The following is an 18454-nucleotide window of genomic DNA, read 5'->3' as shown; positions in this document are numbered from 1 at the left end:
CTAGTGCCCCATTCATTTGATATTATTGTAAAGGATCTGATTCAACCCATAAAAGGAAGGAAATGTAATGTAAGATCAGAGCCTTTTATCCTTTGAAGTCTAATGGGGAAAGTTAACTGATACTGTAGTAAGTGCCACATAGCCTACAGTACACAGTCAGCTGGAGTATCTTATATTTCAACCACAACTTCTGAATTTCCTTTTGTGAAAAGGTTTAATTTAGATCCTGACATGTAACCTTATAGAATTCTCCATTGTTTAATTATCCATCACAAGCTAAAGGTGACTTTTAAATTAACTAAAACTTTCCATAAGTGCCTAGGTGATTTAGGCATCTAAGTCACTTAGATGCTTTTGAAAATTTTTTCCACTATTTAAATGCACCATAAAAAAACTCTTAGGGTTCTCCAGTATCAGTAACTGGCATTAACAATGCTAGTGTTCCAGTCAGTTTCTACCACAAGTTAAACAAGTTTTATGTAAGATTTGGTATTAGAATGTGATAGGCAAAACACTTCCAACTGCACCTCACTTCACAGTGTGTTTTAAGAAGATATATATTGCATGTTGTTATAAAATATATATATGTATAGCATGCTGTTACATGTATTATAGTACTTAGATCTGTTCTGCCTTTGCAGGGTGGTACACTCACGCAATATGACAACAAACTGAGACTGGTAGAAATAGCTCAGGTTCCAAAAGCACACGTTGATGAATTCAAGTCTGTGTCAAAATTCAAAATATTCAATACAAACAACTTGTGGATTTCTTTGCTTGCAATTAAACGACTGCAAGAGGAAAACACTATTGATATGGAGATCATCGTTAATCCAAAGGTAAGCTCATGGCAGGACTTCAGAGGGAAAACAGCAGACTGTGCAGAGGTGTCCAACTGTGCTGACTTCTCCAACTTCACCTTTGTTTCCTGAATGTCTTCATATTCTGCATAACTGTCCCCTTTTAAAACAATGTTCATGCTTCTGACTATTTAAAGGTCTGATGGTGAACAAGTATTTGTCTGTTGGGTCATGTTCATGCTACAGCTTTCTTTTTCAGACTTTGGATGGAGGTTTAAATGTTATTCAGCTGGAGACTGCAGTTGGTGCTGCTGTTAAAAGTTTTGAGAATTCTTTGGGGATAAATGTACCTCGTAGTCGTTTTCTGCCTGTCAAGACCACATCAGATCTTTTGCTTGTGATGTCCAACCTGTATAGCCTTAATGCTGGATCCTTAACTATGAGTGAGAAACGTGAATTTCCAACTGTGCCTCTCGTCAAACTGGGAAGCTCTTTCACCAAGGTAAACCCTCATAGTTGCATATCTTTCTCAAGAAAAAACTGATGCCCTTCATACATTAACATACCACTAAGAGGAGACTAGGTTACAAGGACAGTTACTTTAATTACTTCTAACTGTGCAAATTATGACTGCTCCCTTGAGTCATGAAATAGTTGCAGTCTTGCAGGCACACATCTTAAAAACATCTGAATATTCACAGCATTGTAACAGCTATCTCACACTTCCTTATCCTTTTTACTTGGGGATAGTAAAGATGAGAATAGTGTTTTGTCCATTCTAAAGTTCAGGTTTTCTTTGAACTGCCTAATTTCTAGACAGCGTGTATTACTGTTACTTTTGTCCATAATTAGTTTCCCATAACTTTGTTGAAACTAGCTCTCACACTGCTATCATGGGGATAGTTGGTGACTTACGGCGCTGTGTGATGTAGATTCAAGAACAGATTTAGCTTTAGTTTCATCCTTTCATAACTTGTTTCAGTACTTTCTTCTAGCATTAAACCCTTAGTTTTGGGGAAAAAATACATAAGCAAATGCATCCTCTAAACTATTGCTGTTTTTGTTTTTTGGAAAGGTTCAAGATTACCTGACGAGGTTTGAAAGTATACCAGATATGCTTGAACTGGATCATCTCACGGTTTCAGGTGACGTTACGTTTGGCAAGAACGTTGCATTAAAGGTGTGTATGCCAATGAGGCTGACTTGCATAACATGATAAAATTTTATCTATGCCACTCTAACAAACTAAAGAGTTGAGCCCATCAAAATTTTATCACAAAACCATGTGCATGCATAAAGTATCTCATGGAAAATTTGACTTTCAACCATTCGTATTCTGAGTTAGAAACTGGTCCAGTGACTGCAGAGGTTAATGTATGAAGGTGTCAAGGTACTAATATAAGTACACTAACTTCTCACTTAAAGTCATTCTGGTTAACGTTGTTTCGGTGTTACGTTGTGGATCAATTAGAGAACATGGCTCGTTTAAAGTTGTGCAATGCTCCCTTATAATGTTGTCTGGCAGCTGCCTGCTTGTCCACTGCTTGCAGAAAAAGTGGCCCGTTGGAGCTTGGAACCAGGGTGGACTGGCAGCCCCACTATTAGCTTCCCTGTGCAGCAGCCACCCAGCAAGCTACCAATTTGCCAGCAGTTCAGGTGTCCCTCCCCCCACTGGCATGTGCTGCTCCTGCCCTCTGCCTTGGAGCTGCTCCCTGGAGCCTCCTGCTTGCTGTGCAGGGGGGGGAGAGAGAGAAAGGGGTGCTAATGTCAAGGTGTCCCCCTCCCCCCGCTCCTGCCCGCCGCTTACCCGATCTCCATAGAGAAGGGGGGACACATGACAGTACTCAGGAAGGAGGGAGCTTTCTGGCAGCAGCAGCTCTCTCAAGTTGCTGATCTACTTAAAAAGGCAATGTACTTAAAGTGCGGTCAGCATACTTAAAGGGGCAATGCGCATCTCTCTCTCTCACACTGGGTGTGTCTCTCTGTCTGCCATGCTGTCTCCCCTCCCTCCATTTGTTCTGCTTTGTAGAGTGTGAGGCAACAACGTGTTAACCCTTGAGGGCTCAGCCAAGTGCTAGTTCATCATTTAGCCAGTAAGGCATTCCCTGGGAAATATCCCACCCACTGACTTCACCACCTCAACCAAGCTTCAATCATCATTGCTGTATATAGTATTAAATTGTTTGTTTAAAACTTATACTGAGTGTGTGTGTGTGTGTGTGTTTATATATATATATAAAAAAATAAATAGAGAGAGAGTCAGGTTCCAGGGAAATTTTTTTCACCAAATCTCCCCCTTTACATTAATTCTTATGGGGAAATTGGATTCGCTTAACATCGTTTCGTTTAAAGTCGCATTTTTCAGGAACATCACTACAACGTTAAGCGCAGAGTTACTGTAGCATTTAGAAAAAACTCAAATTGAAACAATAACTAGTGGTTAGCATTTTTATCTACAAAGTGTTTTGCAAATTAAGCTGACACTTATCTGCTTCCCCTTACTCTAGTATAAGTATTTCACAACATCTGAGGTAGAGGAGCACTATATAACTTCCATCTTACAGATGGAGTACAGAGGCACAGAGACTTAACCCAAGAGCTCATGGGAAGTCTGGGAGAGATGAACCTAGGTCTCCCAAGACTCATGCTAGTGCCCTAACTGCTGGACCAGTCTTCCTCTCCCCTCTAGTCATCAGGTTCTAGATTTCTCTCCGATTTCCACAAGTGAGCATACTTGCAGTATGTTTTAAAACCTCAAACTCACTGTTTTTCTGCCCATGTATTAGCAATAAACAATTGTGGAAGTAGAACTTATATTCTAATCAGGAGGTGTGAGTTCAGCATGCTCTGGGGTGTGACACGGAATAAGCAAAAATTTGGTCAATCCTTAAGTAGGCAGGTATGACTCAGAATACCCACAGGAAGCAGGTCCTTTGAATAAGGATAACTCTGCCCATAATAGCACTTAAATGGGAGTGAAATTCTACTCACCAAACAATTGCATAGTTAGTGAAAAGGTTTTACTATCTGTGTTAGACAAAATTTAAAAAACTAAGCTTACTCTGTTGTCTGAGAAAATAAGATGTGTATGACAGCCCAGCATAACACAGTTTAGCAAGGCGGCTAGCTGTTTTGTTGCACAGTTAACAAGAGAAGCCTTGCTTTCTTACAGATGCTTATGGTATGTTTTTAAATGGAGCTTAATGTGCCTTTTTCTATCTAGGGAACAGTTATCATCATTGCAAATCACGGTGACCGGATTGACATCCCGCCTGGAGCAGTATTAGAGAACAAAATTGTATCTGGCAATCTTAGGATCCTTGACCACTGAGTCAATGTTCAGTTTGTAGATCCTGCTAAAACAACCTTATGATGGAAGAACCTGTAGGCATTAAAATAAGTGGCACACAAGGCCTATGCTTTGTCACTGTACCCTGCAGTATTAATTTTAAATAGCTTTCTGTGCTTCCCTTTTTAACTAAACACAGTGCAAAGGATGTGCCGAAGTAATGCTTTAGTCTTTTAAAGGATTCTGTAACTCAGATAATATAACCTTAAAGTGCAATACTGTTTGTCTTGAGACAAGATGGACATAACTTCTCTATAAGAAGTTAAGAGGCTTGCCTCTGATAGTCAATAGTTTTGAATTGCTTGTAACTGCAAAAATAAAGCTGTGAAGCAACAGATAGTTAGCTCCTTCATGTAATTTTTTTATGAAGTGTAAATGACAGGTATGATCAAATTTAAACGTTTCACTACTGTTACTAAGTGAAATAAGATGTTAGAAATTGATTGTGTTCACAAACCATACTTAACCTAGTCACTTCACACCACATAAGTTAATAGTTAGGAATACATTTTGATATGACAGTATAGCTTAACAAACATTGAGAGGTAAGGTGGTCATTATGATCTTGTGCTCAAGCTGGAATAAACTGTTGTAAATTTACCCAAATCTAATTTTTTTTTAAAAAAATACATCTGGGTGTATGTTTTCTGGTGCATCCTTAATCTGCCCTTCTTTGTAGTAAAAGGGAAAAATCACATGTTGTTCAATGGTGGTGTCCTACATAAGGATCAGTTCCCTGTCCTGATGATCATTCTTTCAATTCTATAGTATTTACCTGTAAGCAACTTATTTTATATGTTTAGTATAAGACTGAAATGTATCATTAAAAAAGTTGGTCTTTAAAAACAAGGGTGATTTTATAGCTTTATTTTGATTGACAATGACATCTGTTATGCTAACAGATAGGCACACAAACACTGTAGACCACTCCATCATATGTAATCATTACAAGGTTAGGCACTCAGACTATGTTTAGGTAAAAAGTTGTGGAGGTGAAATACACAGGCACTTTTACTTAGTATTGGCAGCTTCCAGACTTAAAAGGTAGTATTAGAGAGTCTTCATTCAATCAGCCTAAACTAGTTTCAGCCATCACCTCTCCCAGCTACTGCAATAGCGTAACAAGGGCAACAGCAGCCTAAAACTTTTTATTCTACTCTTTTTACCCCACCCCCCCTTGATAGATGCACTCCGTTACACCTTTTTTAAAATTGTGGGAGGGGGATGGGTAGAGGCCACAAACTCTGGCAGAACTAAATCACTGGTTTGGTATCAGTTTGAAGTATCTATCAGCACTACTGATTATTTTTAAAATCTATCCAGTAGATAATGGCTTAAGTGAACATACTGTTCACTTAAGTTGTATCTTCTGGTGTCAGTACAGAGCCTAGCTGGAAGAAATACCCTGAAATATCTGCTCCCTACATGCAAGCAATTGAGCCATTTATTTCTTATAAAGATCTGTAAAAAAATAAATTTTAGAACCGCAGTTTCATAGAGAAAAACATTTTCTACAGAGTTCAACTGCAAGATTTTATATTATACCATCATTAAATAAGGTGGGACACCATGTGACTTTCATTGCACTAGAGGAAATGTAAAGCATCTTTTTTAATATAAAGATATACAGAGCATTCTAGACAACTACAGCTGTGTTACAGCTGTGTGTGTGTGTTTGGATTTGGTCCAAAGAAACCTGAGTCTGTTTCCAGAGAGAATGAAAAAAAAATTGCACAGACAGCTGATCCCTTGTTTCTTGCTGAAGGACACTCAAAAGGTCACTCAGTCCCTGCAGCTCACTCTGAATCTAGTTCCCCCAAATATCAATAGCATCCTCTCATGGACTCCACTCATAAGTATTCACCTCAAGCTTCTTGAAAGCAAGACATCTGGTGGTCAGAACCAACCGACTCTTTCCAGTAGATTATCACCTCTTCTGATCCCAGATCTCAGCCATGTTTAGGTCCAGATTTTTAAGGCCTCTCAAAGCTTGAAGGTTTCCAGTGTAAAAAGCAACATCTGCTGTAACCAATCTGTAGTGAAATTAGATTTGTTACAATTCTGATACTAAAGCACTAGTTGAAACAGGATCTGATTTGAGCACATCAGTTCAAACACAACCCATCTCTGTGGTCTTGAGCTAGGTTGAGGTAACTTAACGCCTCTCCATTATGCAATTCTGAACTGGGATAAAAGGGGTTAATATTTGCCTATGTGACAGGAGTAATGTTACACTACTTACTAAAGTTACTAATATCTTTGTCTAGGTAGATGTCTGGTTCCATTTTCCTTTTCTACCCAGTTTAAGATAGATCTAGGGTCAGATAACTCAAAGGAAATTGGACATTAACTCCCTTTAGGCCCCTTTGATAATCCCAGCCTAAAAATCCTGACTCTTACAGTAATGTGCAATATTAACTCACTGAATTGAAGTCCCTAGAGGAGCTTGATATAATAAGGAAAAATCATGCTTCCCTCATCTGTTCTTTAAGCACATCAACAAAATGGACAAAGCAGAACACCTTGACAATTTAGACTTCAAAAAGCACTTGATATAATTCCTTATAAGCAGCTACCATGGGAACTAATTGGGGTGAATTGGATTGTAGTCCTGTCATGAGTTAGAAACTGGCTAAGATACAAGAATAAATGGTAAAATTAATAGTGGGGTGTCCAAACATTCACAGTAGAACTGGATTTTAAAATGTACGATAAGTGACTTGGAAAAATCTGTAGGTAAAAATTAGAGCAGTCAGACTGGAGAAGATTATGAACTTCAGGAAGACCTATCAAAGCTAAGTGCATGTGGCAGGTGAAAGTCAGTGGGCATTAATGAACCTACTCATACGCATTTCTGAGTTCTAAAGTAACTATAGCCACACAGGATGAGATGTTGGCATCTGCGTGAGCAGTAAGAGCTAGTCAGAAATTCACTGAACCAAAATGTTTCACCAGATCTGTAATAGATTTGACCAAACCTTCACCAGAACACAGGCAGGTTTCCTTTCTGTACAGCTGGAGCTCTGGCAGGGTTTCCACTCTATGGTACGAGCCCTGCCTACAGCTATTAATGTTACAGCTGCTGTTCAGTGAACAGGAATGTAAGTTTCACACTTAGTTTCAGGGACACCATATTCCGGTGTTTCTGAAACAAAATAATCAGGCATTGCTGAGAGGCTGGAAAATTTTGGTAAATCTGCTTTCATTCCAAATCAGAACAAAAGCAAATTCAAAAATACCAAAACTCCAGGCAAGCTGAAATCCCCGCGTTTTGGCCAGCTCTAGTGAGTAGTCGCAATCATCAACCACAATTTTAAGATGCATAAAGGATGAGAGAGAGAGTGCTGATAAAATGCTAGTCAATAAATTAGTGGTACACCCTCACCTGGAAGACAATTAAGCCTTGACTACTAAATGGCACTGGCAGAAATGGAAGGGGTTTGGTGTCAGGCATGGAAATAGTTCTCACACTCTTCCTATGGGATTGTTTAATTTATGGAAAGGAGATGAATAAGTGGGGACATAAGAGTGGTGTACAACATAAAAAACTGGTTGGAGACGACGAACAGCACTCCTATTAATCCTGTTATCACATCAGAACAAAGGGACATTCGATGAAATTAAAAAGTAACAAAGTTGAAAAAGCAATCTAATGAAATACTTTACACAAAGCATAATTAGCCTATGGAATTCACTGCAACTACATCTCACCGAAGCCAAGGAATTAAATATTTATATGGGTAACAAAAACGTCCTCAATTCATTAGACTGGTTAAAGAAAGAGGAGAATAAACCCTCAAGTTTCAGGAGGAAACATGTAAGAGGAGTTAGGGAGAAACTTCCACTATAGGTAGATTATTCAATAATTGTCCACGAGGAGGTTGTTTGCACTTTTCTGTGAAGTACCTGGTGCTGGCCACTGTCAGATAGGAGACCCGGCAGCAGAACTATCACTGATCTAATCCGGTATGGTAATTCCTATCAATGTATTTGGGGGAGGGAAAAAAAGCAGTATGGGAGACCTGTTGGCATAGGCTCTGTTTAAAAAGAATCAGAATTCTTTATGGAGAAAAATGCCCTACTGCTGGTTCTGCTTTAAAAACATTTCCTGTCGGGGAGCTCCCTGTAGACAGATAAAACACTAATTCTTGATAATAGTTAGCACCTTCCGGCCCTGCATCTGAATTAATTCATGTTTCCAAGGTGCTTTAAGCGTCACGTGACATGTGAGGTAAGTAACGATTGTCACCACTGGAAAATGGGCACAGGCAGATGAAACAACAGATCCAAGGTCTCTCAAACCTGTGACAGCGCAAGGAATATTACCCAGATTTATTGCCTCCCAATACTTTTCTTTACTCAACAGACTAAAGATTCCCTCTCCCTCCCCTATTTTCTCTAAAAGCAGAGCCCTGTTTAAGTTGCACCTTTTAAGCAGGACAGGGCCCCAAATAGATCTTGCATTCTAAACACAGCGCATAGTGGCATTTTGATTACAGCACGTGGATTTATGAGAGAACTAAGCGTTGTCGCTACTGCGGAAATTTGTATTAAAACGAGTGTCCATACATACCCATTCTGAGGTCCTCCATCATTGACTACATTTAAGTGGGCCAGCTGCCTCTTCAAATGAAGTTTGTAGCTTGCATTAATTCTTAAAAACAACATCTAGAACAAACCATAAAACCCAGTAACCTGTGTGTCATAGCATCAGAATAAGAAACTTCACTCCATTCATATCATACTTCCCCAAAACTCTCTTCTGTAGCATGGCCAGCAAAAAAATTAGGAGTGCACTAACACTAATGAAGTACAACCATTTGAACCTCTAGGATGGGTGCATGCCTAAACTAGCGTTTTTTATAATGCGTCTTTCCCTCCGTACCCTCTCTACTCCTGTTGGACAGTCTGTTCTCTCTTGTCTATCAAGCCCAGGATTGACATTGTAAACTCTTTGGGACAGGGACCTGTCTTCTCTGTCTGGCAGGCACCCAGCACACTTGTAGATGCTCTAAAATAATAAACTCTCTTTCTTGTACTGTAACCCTTACATAAAACAAAAAGATCAGTTATCAGCTATGGGTTATTTAGCACAATTCTTACTGACATAGGAGGTAGACTGCAATCCAATGCATTAGGTGACAGAATGGTCCTTCCTGGCCATCTATAAAAGCACTGACTGTAGCCTAATCTTATAACGAGCACACCTAGAAAAGATTGGGCTCATAGAAGATTTAGTGACATGAATAATCCAATGCTGTACTTACATTTGAACTGCGTGACAGACACACAAAACGGCTGTTCTAGTGTAGACTTCAGTAATAATTCTGGGAGATTCTCAGCATGACCACCCACAATAGCCAAGTTATTGCCCTTGTGTAGAACTTCCCCCCAACTCCTGTATTTAGGATATCTACATCTAGATATTAAGCACAAGGTTGATGCAAAAGGGAAGTGAGTCAGCTCCGTCTTGCCCTGGGGAGCTGGAGCTGAGCAATTATTGTGAAAAAGAACCCCCCCCCAAAAGAGAAAAAAGATTCGATTCAAACTGAACTCACTGCAATGGTATTTGCAATCCCATTTGTTGTTCACAACACGACTATACTCACTCGATATTTTTTTTTTTGTCTGTGGAAAGCAGAAGTGTCCCACGTACTGGTAACGACATGTGGTTTATGATGGAAGTGTTACAATAGCTACAAAACAACTTAAAATGCTCACCTGCGTTTGCTCCTCAGGGAGGAGATCACATATAGCTTCATGCATCTTTGCCATCTGCTTACAAATATTCCTGAAGCAGGCTGAAGGAACAGGAGCTTTCACCTCATACTGGTAATAAAGACAACATTGGTCACTTGTTTTTAGAAAATGGTCAAGAGGAAAACGTTCTTGGCTGCCTCCTATGCTGCTAGGCCTTCAGATATCATCAGGTAAAAGCTGTTATTGATCCATGGGCAGCTTGCATTATAGAATCATTGGCACTTTACATTTTATAATCAAACAGGGCAATTCAAATCAAACAGGGATCAAAGCAGCATTCCCCCCACCCGATCCATTTGTCTTGATTAGTTTTAATTGCTGCTTTTTGCTCATTATTTTTAGCTGGCTTACGTTACACCTCTCAGTTCTATTTTAGGGAGAGAATGATTACCATGACAGTTAAATGTGCATATGCCATGCCTTATACTAGCCTCCTCTCCCCCTCGCTCTCCAGAGGTAGCAGGAAATAATTCTGTCTATGATGTATGCACCACTTCTCATTCCGGTACAAACAGTTGAAAAAAGAAAACAAGCAAGTCCTTCAAGAACACATAATTGGAACTTTCTGACACAAGGAAAGACGAAAGCTGCTGAAAACCAAGTACAGCACGTGCCAAAGTACAGGTAAAAATACAGCTGAACTGTCAGTCGCTGACAGTACGGACTCCTCCTCAGGAATGAGGAAAAGTACCGGGGGTGAATAGGATGAGTGGTACCTTTCCTTGAGCACAGCTGATATCTGAGAAACAAGCTATTGAAAGGAGATTTTGCTGCAAGGGAACAAAATTCTTACATTCCCCCACCCAGAAGGAAAGATCGTACTGTGATTTTCAAAGCAACGTCCTAGCTGCAATACTGACCTCAGTAAAGCTTGATCTGTAGTTTCATGGCCAAGGGTAGGTTCCAAGTCTAGGCCTGGTTAAGCAGGTTTAGGCCCCAGAGTGCCCCCCCTCTCGGAAAAGGTGATCATGATACTTACTCTAATTAGTAAAGAGCTTTGAGGTCTATGGATGAATTACCCAAGATTATTATTAATTTATAAACGTTGCTGAACTAAAAGGAGTTACATCTGCTTGCAGTAGGTGTGAATTTGGAGAACTCTGCTTGGCCACTGCTTGAAAGAGAAACATTGGCGTTCCCTGTCAAGTCCTGAGGGAAAGGAATGCCAACAGTTTAATTGTAGCTGAGAAATAAGTCTTGGAGACAAAGGGCCCAATCCTGCAAACACGGCCTACCAAAGATTCATTACCACTAAGGCTAATTGGACTACTTAGGTAATGAGTACTATATATGGGAATATTGGCAGGAATGGGCTCCAAGTGACTTGAATGACCGTCTTCTGGTTTAGAAATGGTTGTATTGTATTGTATGTATCTGTGAAGTGGAAAATTCATAGAAAACATGCAAGCTAAACCTGTGGCTGTTCAGCCCAAGTATTATGGGTTGCAATCCTGCAAGTTGCTCAGCATTTCCAGCCTCGATCGTGCTCAACACCTCGCCAGAGCAGGCTCAGAGCTCTTATTGCTTCTTCCAAATGGCAACAAAAGTACAGGTTCAAAGAGAGCCATGGCATCTTAGGGGACTATATTATTTTCACTAATACAGGACCTGTGCTTGTCTTCTACCTGCACCTCTACAACTAACAGAACTGTGTCACACCAGTGCCTCCAGAGCCCAACTGAGACCAGGGCCCCACTGCTCTAGACACTGTACACACATGTAGTAAGAGACAGGCTCCTGCCCCAAACCGCTCTCAATCTAAACAAGAGAAGGAGGGGACACAGAGGCATGAAATGGTTTGCAATCACAGCAGATCAACTACAAAGCCGGCAAGAGAACCAAGGGCTCTGGGGCCCCAGTTTAGTACCCTGTCCATTGGACCATGCTGACTGTTTCGTGAAGAGGAGCCTGTCACCCAACATTCAGTCCGTGATTTCTAGACCATATCAATTTTTGTTAAACGCACTTAACACCATACTGCCAAGCTCCAGAACACTGCCATTAGAATGACTTGCTCATTCTTTCAGATTTACACACTTAAAGCCAGTGATCATTTTTATTTACGGGGTAGTCAAGCCTTGAGACTCTGACACATACCCCTAAAAAGCAATGCTAACAAGGCTACAATTAATGACCTATACTCCTGTCCCCTAGCTGTTGCATATTTTCTGTTTTAAGAGGTCCTTCAGTGTTTTCACCCAAGAGGAGAGTAGCAATAATGTTAAGATCCCAGATCCTCGGCTCTATTAGGTACCAAACAACCAAAGGGACTGGGTTTACTGGTAAGGTAGGCAAGCTAGCAAATGTCATAATATTCCTCCCCTATCCCTGCTGGCTGTAGTCATGTGAGCCAGCTGCTGAAACTGAAAACAATCCTCACCTTCAAGAGCTTCAGAGAGCAGGAATCTTGCCAGTTTAAATCTTCTGCCAGCTCATGAGAAAGAGTGGGCAGGGAAGATGGAAGGACGGCATGGCAGATGCATGTTAGCCACAATCCAGACAAGCCCTGCACTAGGAGTGTGTTGCTGTGCACCTCCCACTTGAGGGGCCAGGAGCTAAACGCTCATTTTCAAGAGATGAGAATAAAAGTGACAGGGAAGACATTTGACAAACTGGAAGTTTATTTGGTCTTTGGTGTCTAGAACACTATTTTGGACTTTGTCACCTTGCCAGTGTTGGTCTTTTAAAACACACTTAATCGATGAAAAGATATTGTAACATGACAGAAAAAAATAAACCCTTCTCCCATTCTCTCTCTGTGGCAATGTGACCCCGCACTCCCCATCAGCAGCAATTCTTGCTAGCCTAACGAAATGTCGAGTGGGGAGAGAGAGAGAGAGAACATAATATATTCCCAGATTCTCCCTGTCCCTGGTATTTTACTTTTTCTGAAACAGAGTGTAGGTGCTGTTTATGTAATTGTGCCAATGACCAATCACATAACTAGATTTCTCCAACCCACTTCATATTGGACAATGAACGTCTGAATTCTAACTGGCTTCTATAATAAATGTGTTTGCATGAACCAGTCAAATTGGTCACTCAAAGGTTCATTTTTCCCTACGGTAGCATTTCCTTATGAAGCAGCTTTAAAAAACAAACAAAACAGGCTGAAGGTTTATGTAAGGTGTATGTTAATTATCAAAACTGACAGCCCACTTGTGTCACCTTTACTATTGCTGAGTAGTCCCTCAGACCATCAGCAGTCCCAATGGGACAAATGGAACACTTTGCAGAGTAAAGTACTACTCATTGTGAGTAAAGGTGGCAGAATCTGACCCATAAGGTTTAGCCAAACTGATCACTTGACACAGATTTCAACAAATAGATACAATCTATCTATCTTAGGTACTTATACACCCCCATTACCACCGTACCTGAGTACCTCACTTACTTAAATGAATTTATCCTCAGAGCACCTTTGTGTGGTAGGACACTGCTATTATCCCTACTTTACAGATAGGGAACTGTGGCACAGGGCGACTAAATGACTTGCCCAAGGTCACACATGAAGCGTGTGGCGGAGCATGGAATAGGTCCCAGATCTCTCAAGCTCCAGGCTGGTGGTCCAGCCACTGGACCATCCTTTCTCTCACGCCAATTTCCTATAGCTCATCAGTTTTCAACCTGGGGTACACATTGCACTGGGAGGTCACATGGCACTGGCTCCTTCTTGCTTCCAGCTGCTTCTATAGGCAGCCGCATCCAGGCTCTTCACTGCAGAAGAGCAAAAAATCGGAGTTGCTCTCAGGGATGCGACTGGGAGCCAGCAGCATGACTGGAAATGCTAGCCACAACAGCCATGAGCTGGATAAGACTGTCCAAGGAAGCAGAGTAGCCAGGCACCTGGGTAAAGCATGGGAGCTACTATATTCACAGTATCTACTGCACAAAGGAAAGTGTAACAATTTATTGCATCAAAAAGAGATTCAAGATATGACCAATGCTGATTTCATAAAGGTTAATGACATACATGCATTGACTCTTAAAGAATATATTTTCTTAAGTCCAGCGTAGGGCCTTATGTATATAGGTTTAAACCAGTTTAAACAATGCCTAGATACGGAAAATGTAGACTCTGTTTGAAACATCTAGTCTAAGATTCTGCACATAATGAAACACCCAAATGCAACGTAGAGTATAATTATTTCCATAAATCATTACCTTTGATAACAGTTTGTCAAATAAGCTATCCATTATGGCTACAAGCTTTGCTGAAATTTCAGCTATGTGGTCATGATAATCCTGTAATGGAAAAATAGAGTTTTATGTACCATCTAATGACATTCATATTCTTCACAGCACAATTGAGAAAGAGCATATATAGAGTTTAATTAGAAGATACGCAAAGAATTACCTTAGTAATGTGGTCAAAATGCCTGAGCATACTAAATTGTTTAGGCTGCAGTCGAGCTTCAAAATGAGCCCTGATAATAGGAATGTAGTGTACAATCAGCTGCAGGCAGCGTGAAGAGAGAGCTGTAAACCCAGAAGTAAGAGAAGGGGGAAAAAAACAGCTTAATTATTATACAAGTATAGCCATTTCGTACAGCCTAGCCTGCACCTTCTCTAAAAAACAGAATACAGATCCAACACTCAAAAACAAGCTAGAAGATAAACTGGAAGTGAAAATTTACGAAGTCATTTAGTGAAAATACAAACATCTGACATTACTATATTCATGTCAAGGATCCAGAGCACTTCACACTGAGGGTACCAACTCACACAGTCCTTAATTCATTGATTGGAATGGGAGTTTTAGCTAAGTAAAGACTGACTGTAGTATATGGAGCTACACAAAGCATCCCTTTCGCCCGCTAGTGAAATGCAGTCACCTCTGGAGCTGAATTTGGCAGCTATTTAACAGAGCGCAGCAACCTTTCACAACAGCTTAGCACAGGAAGCAGAGAGTACTATATTCAGCTGAAATACAGGGGTTGATTTAAGATAGGCAGGATGCTGCTACTTTTAAAAATGGAAGTACTGAGTATTCCAAATTTCAAACTCCAAATAGCAAACAAGCCCATCTGTGACAAGGTCATGATTTAAGAAGTAATTCCAGCTTCCAAAGTCACTTCTTTTGACTGAAGACCATGTTTGGCTAACAGATTAATTTCTTCTACTTCCAAGTAACATATTTGATACACACTGCAGCACACTTCTTCAATACTACAATTCATAGACTCTTATACAAATTCTATATTCAAAGTAAACACATCATAGTAACCCTTTCTTATCTTTTCATGTCTTTTCCAGAGCACTACAACTTGGAGATGGCTTATCCTGAATATTTACTGTTTTATTAGACTGAGGAATGAGATTTGAAAAGTAGAAATCCATACCTAAATTTTTTGTAGTTATTGTTTTCAAACCAACAACTTGCAATGCACCTGCTCCGAGAACTAGCTGGCAGCTTCTGGAGTTGAAATACTATCAGAGAAAGAAAAAAGTAAGAGTTGAAGATCTATATGTAACATGTGGATGATAGGTACCTTAGAAATGCTATAGATAAAAGTGAGCAAGACTTTAATCACTGACAGATGATTGGGCTTGGTACTGAAGTTACCCAGATTTCTCATTCTAGGAGAGTCCCATGCTCTTTCTAATGATTCCTCTTGGGTGTTTACTCAGGATCTCATAATCCGCATAGGACTTACTCGGGACCTGATCTAGAGCCCACTGAAGTCATTAGGAGTCATTCCACTGACTTCACTGGGCTTTGAATCAGGCTCTTGGTGTTTCTTGAATCAGTTCATGCCAATGAGGGCTCTCTGGATTGATTTCTGGGATAGGAATGGAAATAGAGGGCATTAAGAATGGACAATTATTTCTCAATTATTTCATTTCTGGGACTGACCTCTCCCTCGGTCTGAAGTATTTGGGTTGTGCTTCTCCTTCTGAAAAAACTGGAGGCAGCTCTGACTTGTCATGGGGTGCAGCTAAGGTACTTCCATCCTAACTCCAGATGAATGCATGGGAATAGTGAATTCTTACTGGAAGACTAAATAAATACTTCTTGCACAGGGCCCTCAGAGGAGGTGAATAGGTATAGTGCCATTGAACTTGGCTGGATGGGGCAGCCTGCGGGAAAGGTTAGTCCTATGGAAATCATCAAGCAACTGATTTTCTGATTTAGAGTCTGACCTATCCCCCATCCCGACCCCGCCGAACCTGGCACATTTGGGAACAGAGAGCGGTATGAAAAAATCAGTTAGGGAGAAAGAGTTAATCAGCACTGAGAGAGGAGCAACATTTTTCTCAGCAGTACTAATGATCCCACTGATCCATGATCCTGTTCAGAGATCAAGGCCCCCGTCTCCAAAGAGAGTAGCGAGTGTGAAAAAAGATTTTCATGTAGCTACCTACACATAGCTATCCCAAGCAGGACTGCAATGGAGATGACATGAGCACTGGACCACCGTCTACAACCGGTGCTGCCAGAGACAGAGAATGTGGAGTGGGAATGGAAGGAACATTGCCAAGCCCTGGAGCCTCTTGACCAAATCTAGGCTGTCTCTACCTACTTCTGTGGTACAAGCACAGAAATGTAGGAACCTGGCGTTTCAGGCTGCTCTAAGGGAATTTGTTATTCAGCTTTTGAGTCAGTTCATTGATTGCCTAGCAGAGCGCTGGACTCGTAACCATCTGCTATCCAGGACTCCTGACAGACTGACGCCTCAATACTCCTTCCCTGTATCAACTTTGCTGGTCATCCAGGTATCAGATGGCCTGACAAGCAATGAGGCAAGGAAGAAGGCTGAAAAGCTAGTGGAGTAAGACTCCCTAAGTCGGACAATTTATAACAGAGAACTTCGGCATTTCTGTGCTGTGGAAGTGACTGGTCTCTCTTCTGGGGCTATATTATCTGTGAAGGTTAGACCAGCAAAACCGCATAGTCCAACCCCGACATCTGTGCATACGTCCACACATTGGGTTCCTGTTCACTGCCAAGTGCAATTCAAGGTGTTGGTGGTCATTTTCAAAGCCCAAAATGGTTTGGGACCTGATTATCTGAGAACCACTTTGCACCCTATACCTCAGATAACACTGACTACAGAAGAAGCCTGCCTAGCTGCCACAGAGATAGGAACTACAGAAATTAATAAAATGCACAAGCCATTTTGGCAATGAAAAAAGAAATATACCAACAGGAATGCTCATAATTTATCTGTTAATGGAAAGTTTTAAGGATGAACCTGAATTATGATTCCAAGGAAAGAAAAGCCCCTATATAAAAAAATATTTAAAAAGGTCTGTAACCTAGAAAGGAATATTTAGAATAGAGGTTCTCAAACTGGGGGTCGGGACCCCTCAGGGAGTCGCAAGGTTATTACCTCGGGGGTTGCGAGCTGTCAGCCTCCACCCCAAGCCCCACTTTGCCTCCAGCACTTATAATGGTGTTAAATATGTAAGAACGTGTTTTTAATTTATTAGGGGGGTCACACTCAGAGGCTTGCTATGTGAAAGGGGTCATCAGTACAAAAGTTTGAGAACCACTGATTTAGAAGGTCCATAACCTAGTAATTTGGTAAACTTCCATTTCTATTATATCTTTAATTTTTGTTAATCCTTTTTCTATCCAAATCGTCTTAAGCGTGGAGCTGGCCTTGACAGACTGGCCTCCTTCAATCATAAGTGTAACAAACATCAGCTACCCCTGTCTCCCAGTTTCTTCTTTCAATGGCTACACTCAAGGATTCATGCAAGGGTAAGCGACAATTGGTCTGTTTCAACTCTCACCTCTAGAAGAGCATATTAAGAAATATGGAAAATAGAAATCTGTAATTTCTCCCTCATACACAGACTGGCTCAGTGAGCTCTCTTGCATTCATGGAAAAAATTACTTGGTTTAATAGAAAAACTTGGAAAAGATATGAGGCTGTCTGGTCACACATGAAACTATTGCATACTTTTGCAGTTTAGTATATGTTAGTCCCTGATACTCATAAGGTTATGGTCTCACTTATTTATCTATTTAGTCACTGTAATAACTGATGCCCCACGTGACCTCTACAGACTCAGGGTTTTTGTTTTTCCCAGGTTTTACAAATAAAGAACAGTGAATTTTGTTATTCATATGCTATTTCCATCTTGTGCATATATGTACTATATATATAGTTTCCTTATGTGTTTATATTTTATATAAAACCATAAAAATAAAGTTTAAAACAAACCCTTCCATTTGCAGTTCTCAGCTGGCTGCTATTTTGATTATAAATTTCTATTTTCAATACTTTAACGCATAAGAAATCCTTTGTAGACAAACTTAGCAGCCAAAGCCCCAGACTGAATTAACTGGCAGGTTTGGGCTTAGATCACAGCAATGACATTTTTAAGGTCACTCATGTGCTCCTATTAACTCCTCTAGCAATTAACAGTTGATGAAGAGGTCACAGGTTTTAATTTAATTTCCATTTTACAGCAATGGCTTCAGCAGAAAACTATTTTTCATCCTTCTAACCACTATAAGATGACTTGTACAAATCAAGGAATTGGTTTCCTCCCTGCATACATACACTCCCACTGACATTTTGGCTCACATTGC

At 40.5% G+C, this 18454-nt stretch overlaps 2 protein-coding genes across 4 annotated transcripts in view; one reads left to right on the top strand and one right to left on the bottom strand.

The window, feature by feature from the left end:
• Positions 1 to 4998, top strand: part of UGP2 (UDP-glucose pyrophosphorylase 2) — a 39724-nt gene extending 34726 nt beyond the window's left edge. For all 3 annotated transcript variants that reach the window (XM_074949583.1, XM_074949582.1, XM_074949581.1), the window contains exons 7-10: positions 642 to 839; positions 1060 to 1302; positions 1876 to 1980; positions 4024 to 4998. In XM_074949583.1, the coding sequence (XP_074805684.1) occupies positions 642 to 839; positions 1060 to 1302; positions 1876 to 1980; positions 4024 to 4131 (654 nt within the window). In that variant the 3' untranslated portion in view covers positions 4132 to 4998. The remainder of the gene's footprint in view (positions 1 to 641; positions 840 to 1059; positions 1303 to 1875; positions 1981 to 4023) is intronic.
• Positions 4741 to 18454, bottom strand: part of VPS54 (VPS54 subunit of GARP complex) — an 81460-nt gene continuing 67746 nt past the window's right edge. The window contains exons 20-25 of the mRNA XM_074949579.1: positions 15252 to 15339; positions 14267 to 14388; positions 14074 to 14154; positions 9871 to 9978; positions 8723 to 8817; positions 4741 to 6182 (exon numbers count right to left, since the gene is read on the bottom strand). Coding sequence (XP_074805680.1) covers positions 6077 to 6182; positions 8723 to 8817; positions 9871 to 9978; positions 14074 to 14154; positions 14267 to 14388; positions 15252 to 15339 — 600 coding nt within the window. The 3' untranslated portion in view covers positions 4741 to 6076. The remainder of the gene's footprint in view (positions 6183 to 8722; positions 8818 to 9870; positions 9979 to 14073; positions 14155 to 14266; positions 14389 to 15251; positions 15340 to 18454) is intronic.

This window comes from Natator depressus, chromosome 3 (assembly GCF_965152275.1).
Source record: "Natator depressus isolate rNatDep1 chromosome 3, rNatDep2.hap1, whole genome shotgun sequence".
Lineage (NCBI taxonomy): Eukaryota > Metazoa > Chordata > Testudines > Cheloniidae > Natator > Natator depressus.
This window is presented reverse-complemented; position numbering and strand designations above follow the sequence as displayed.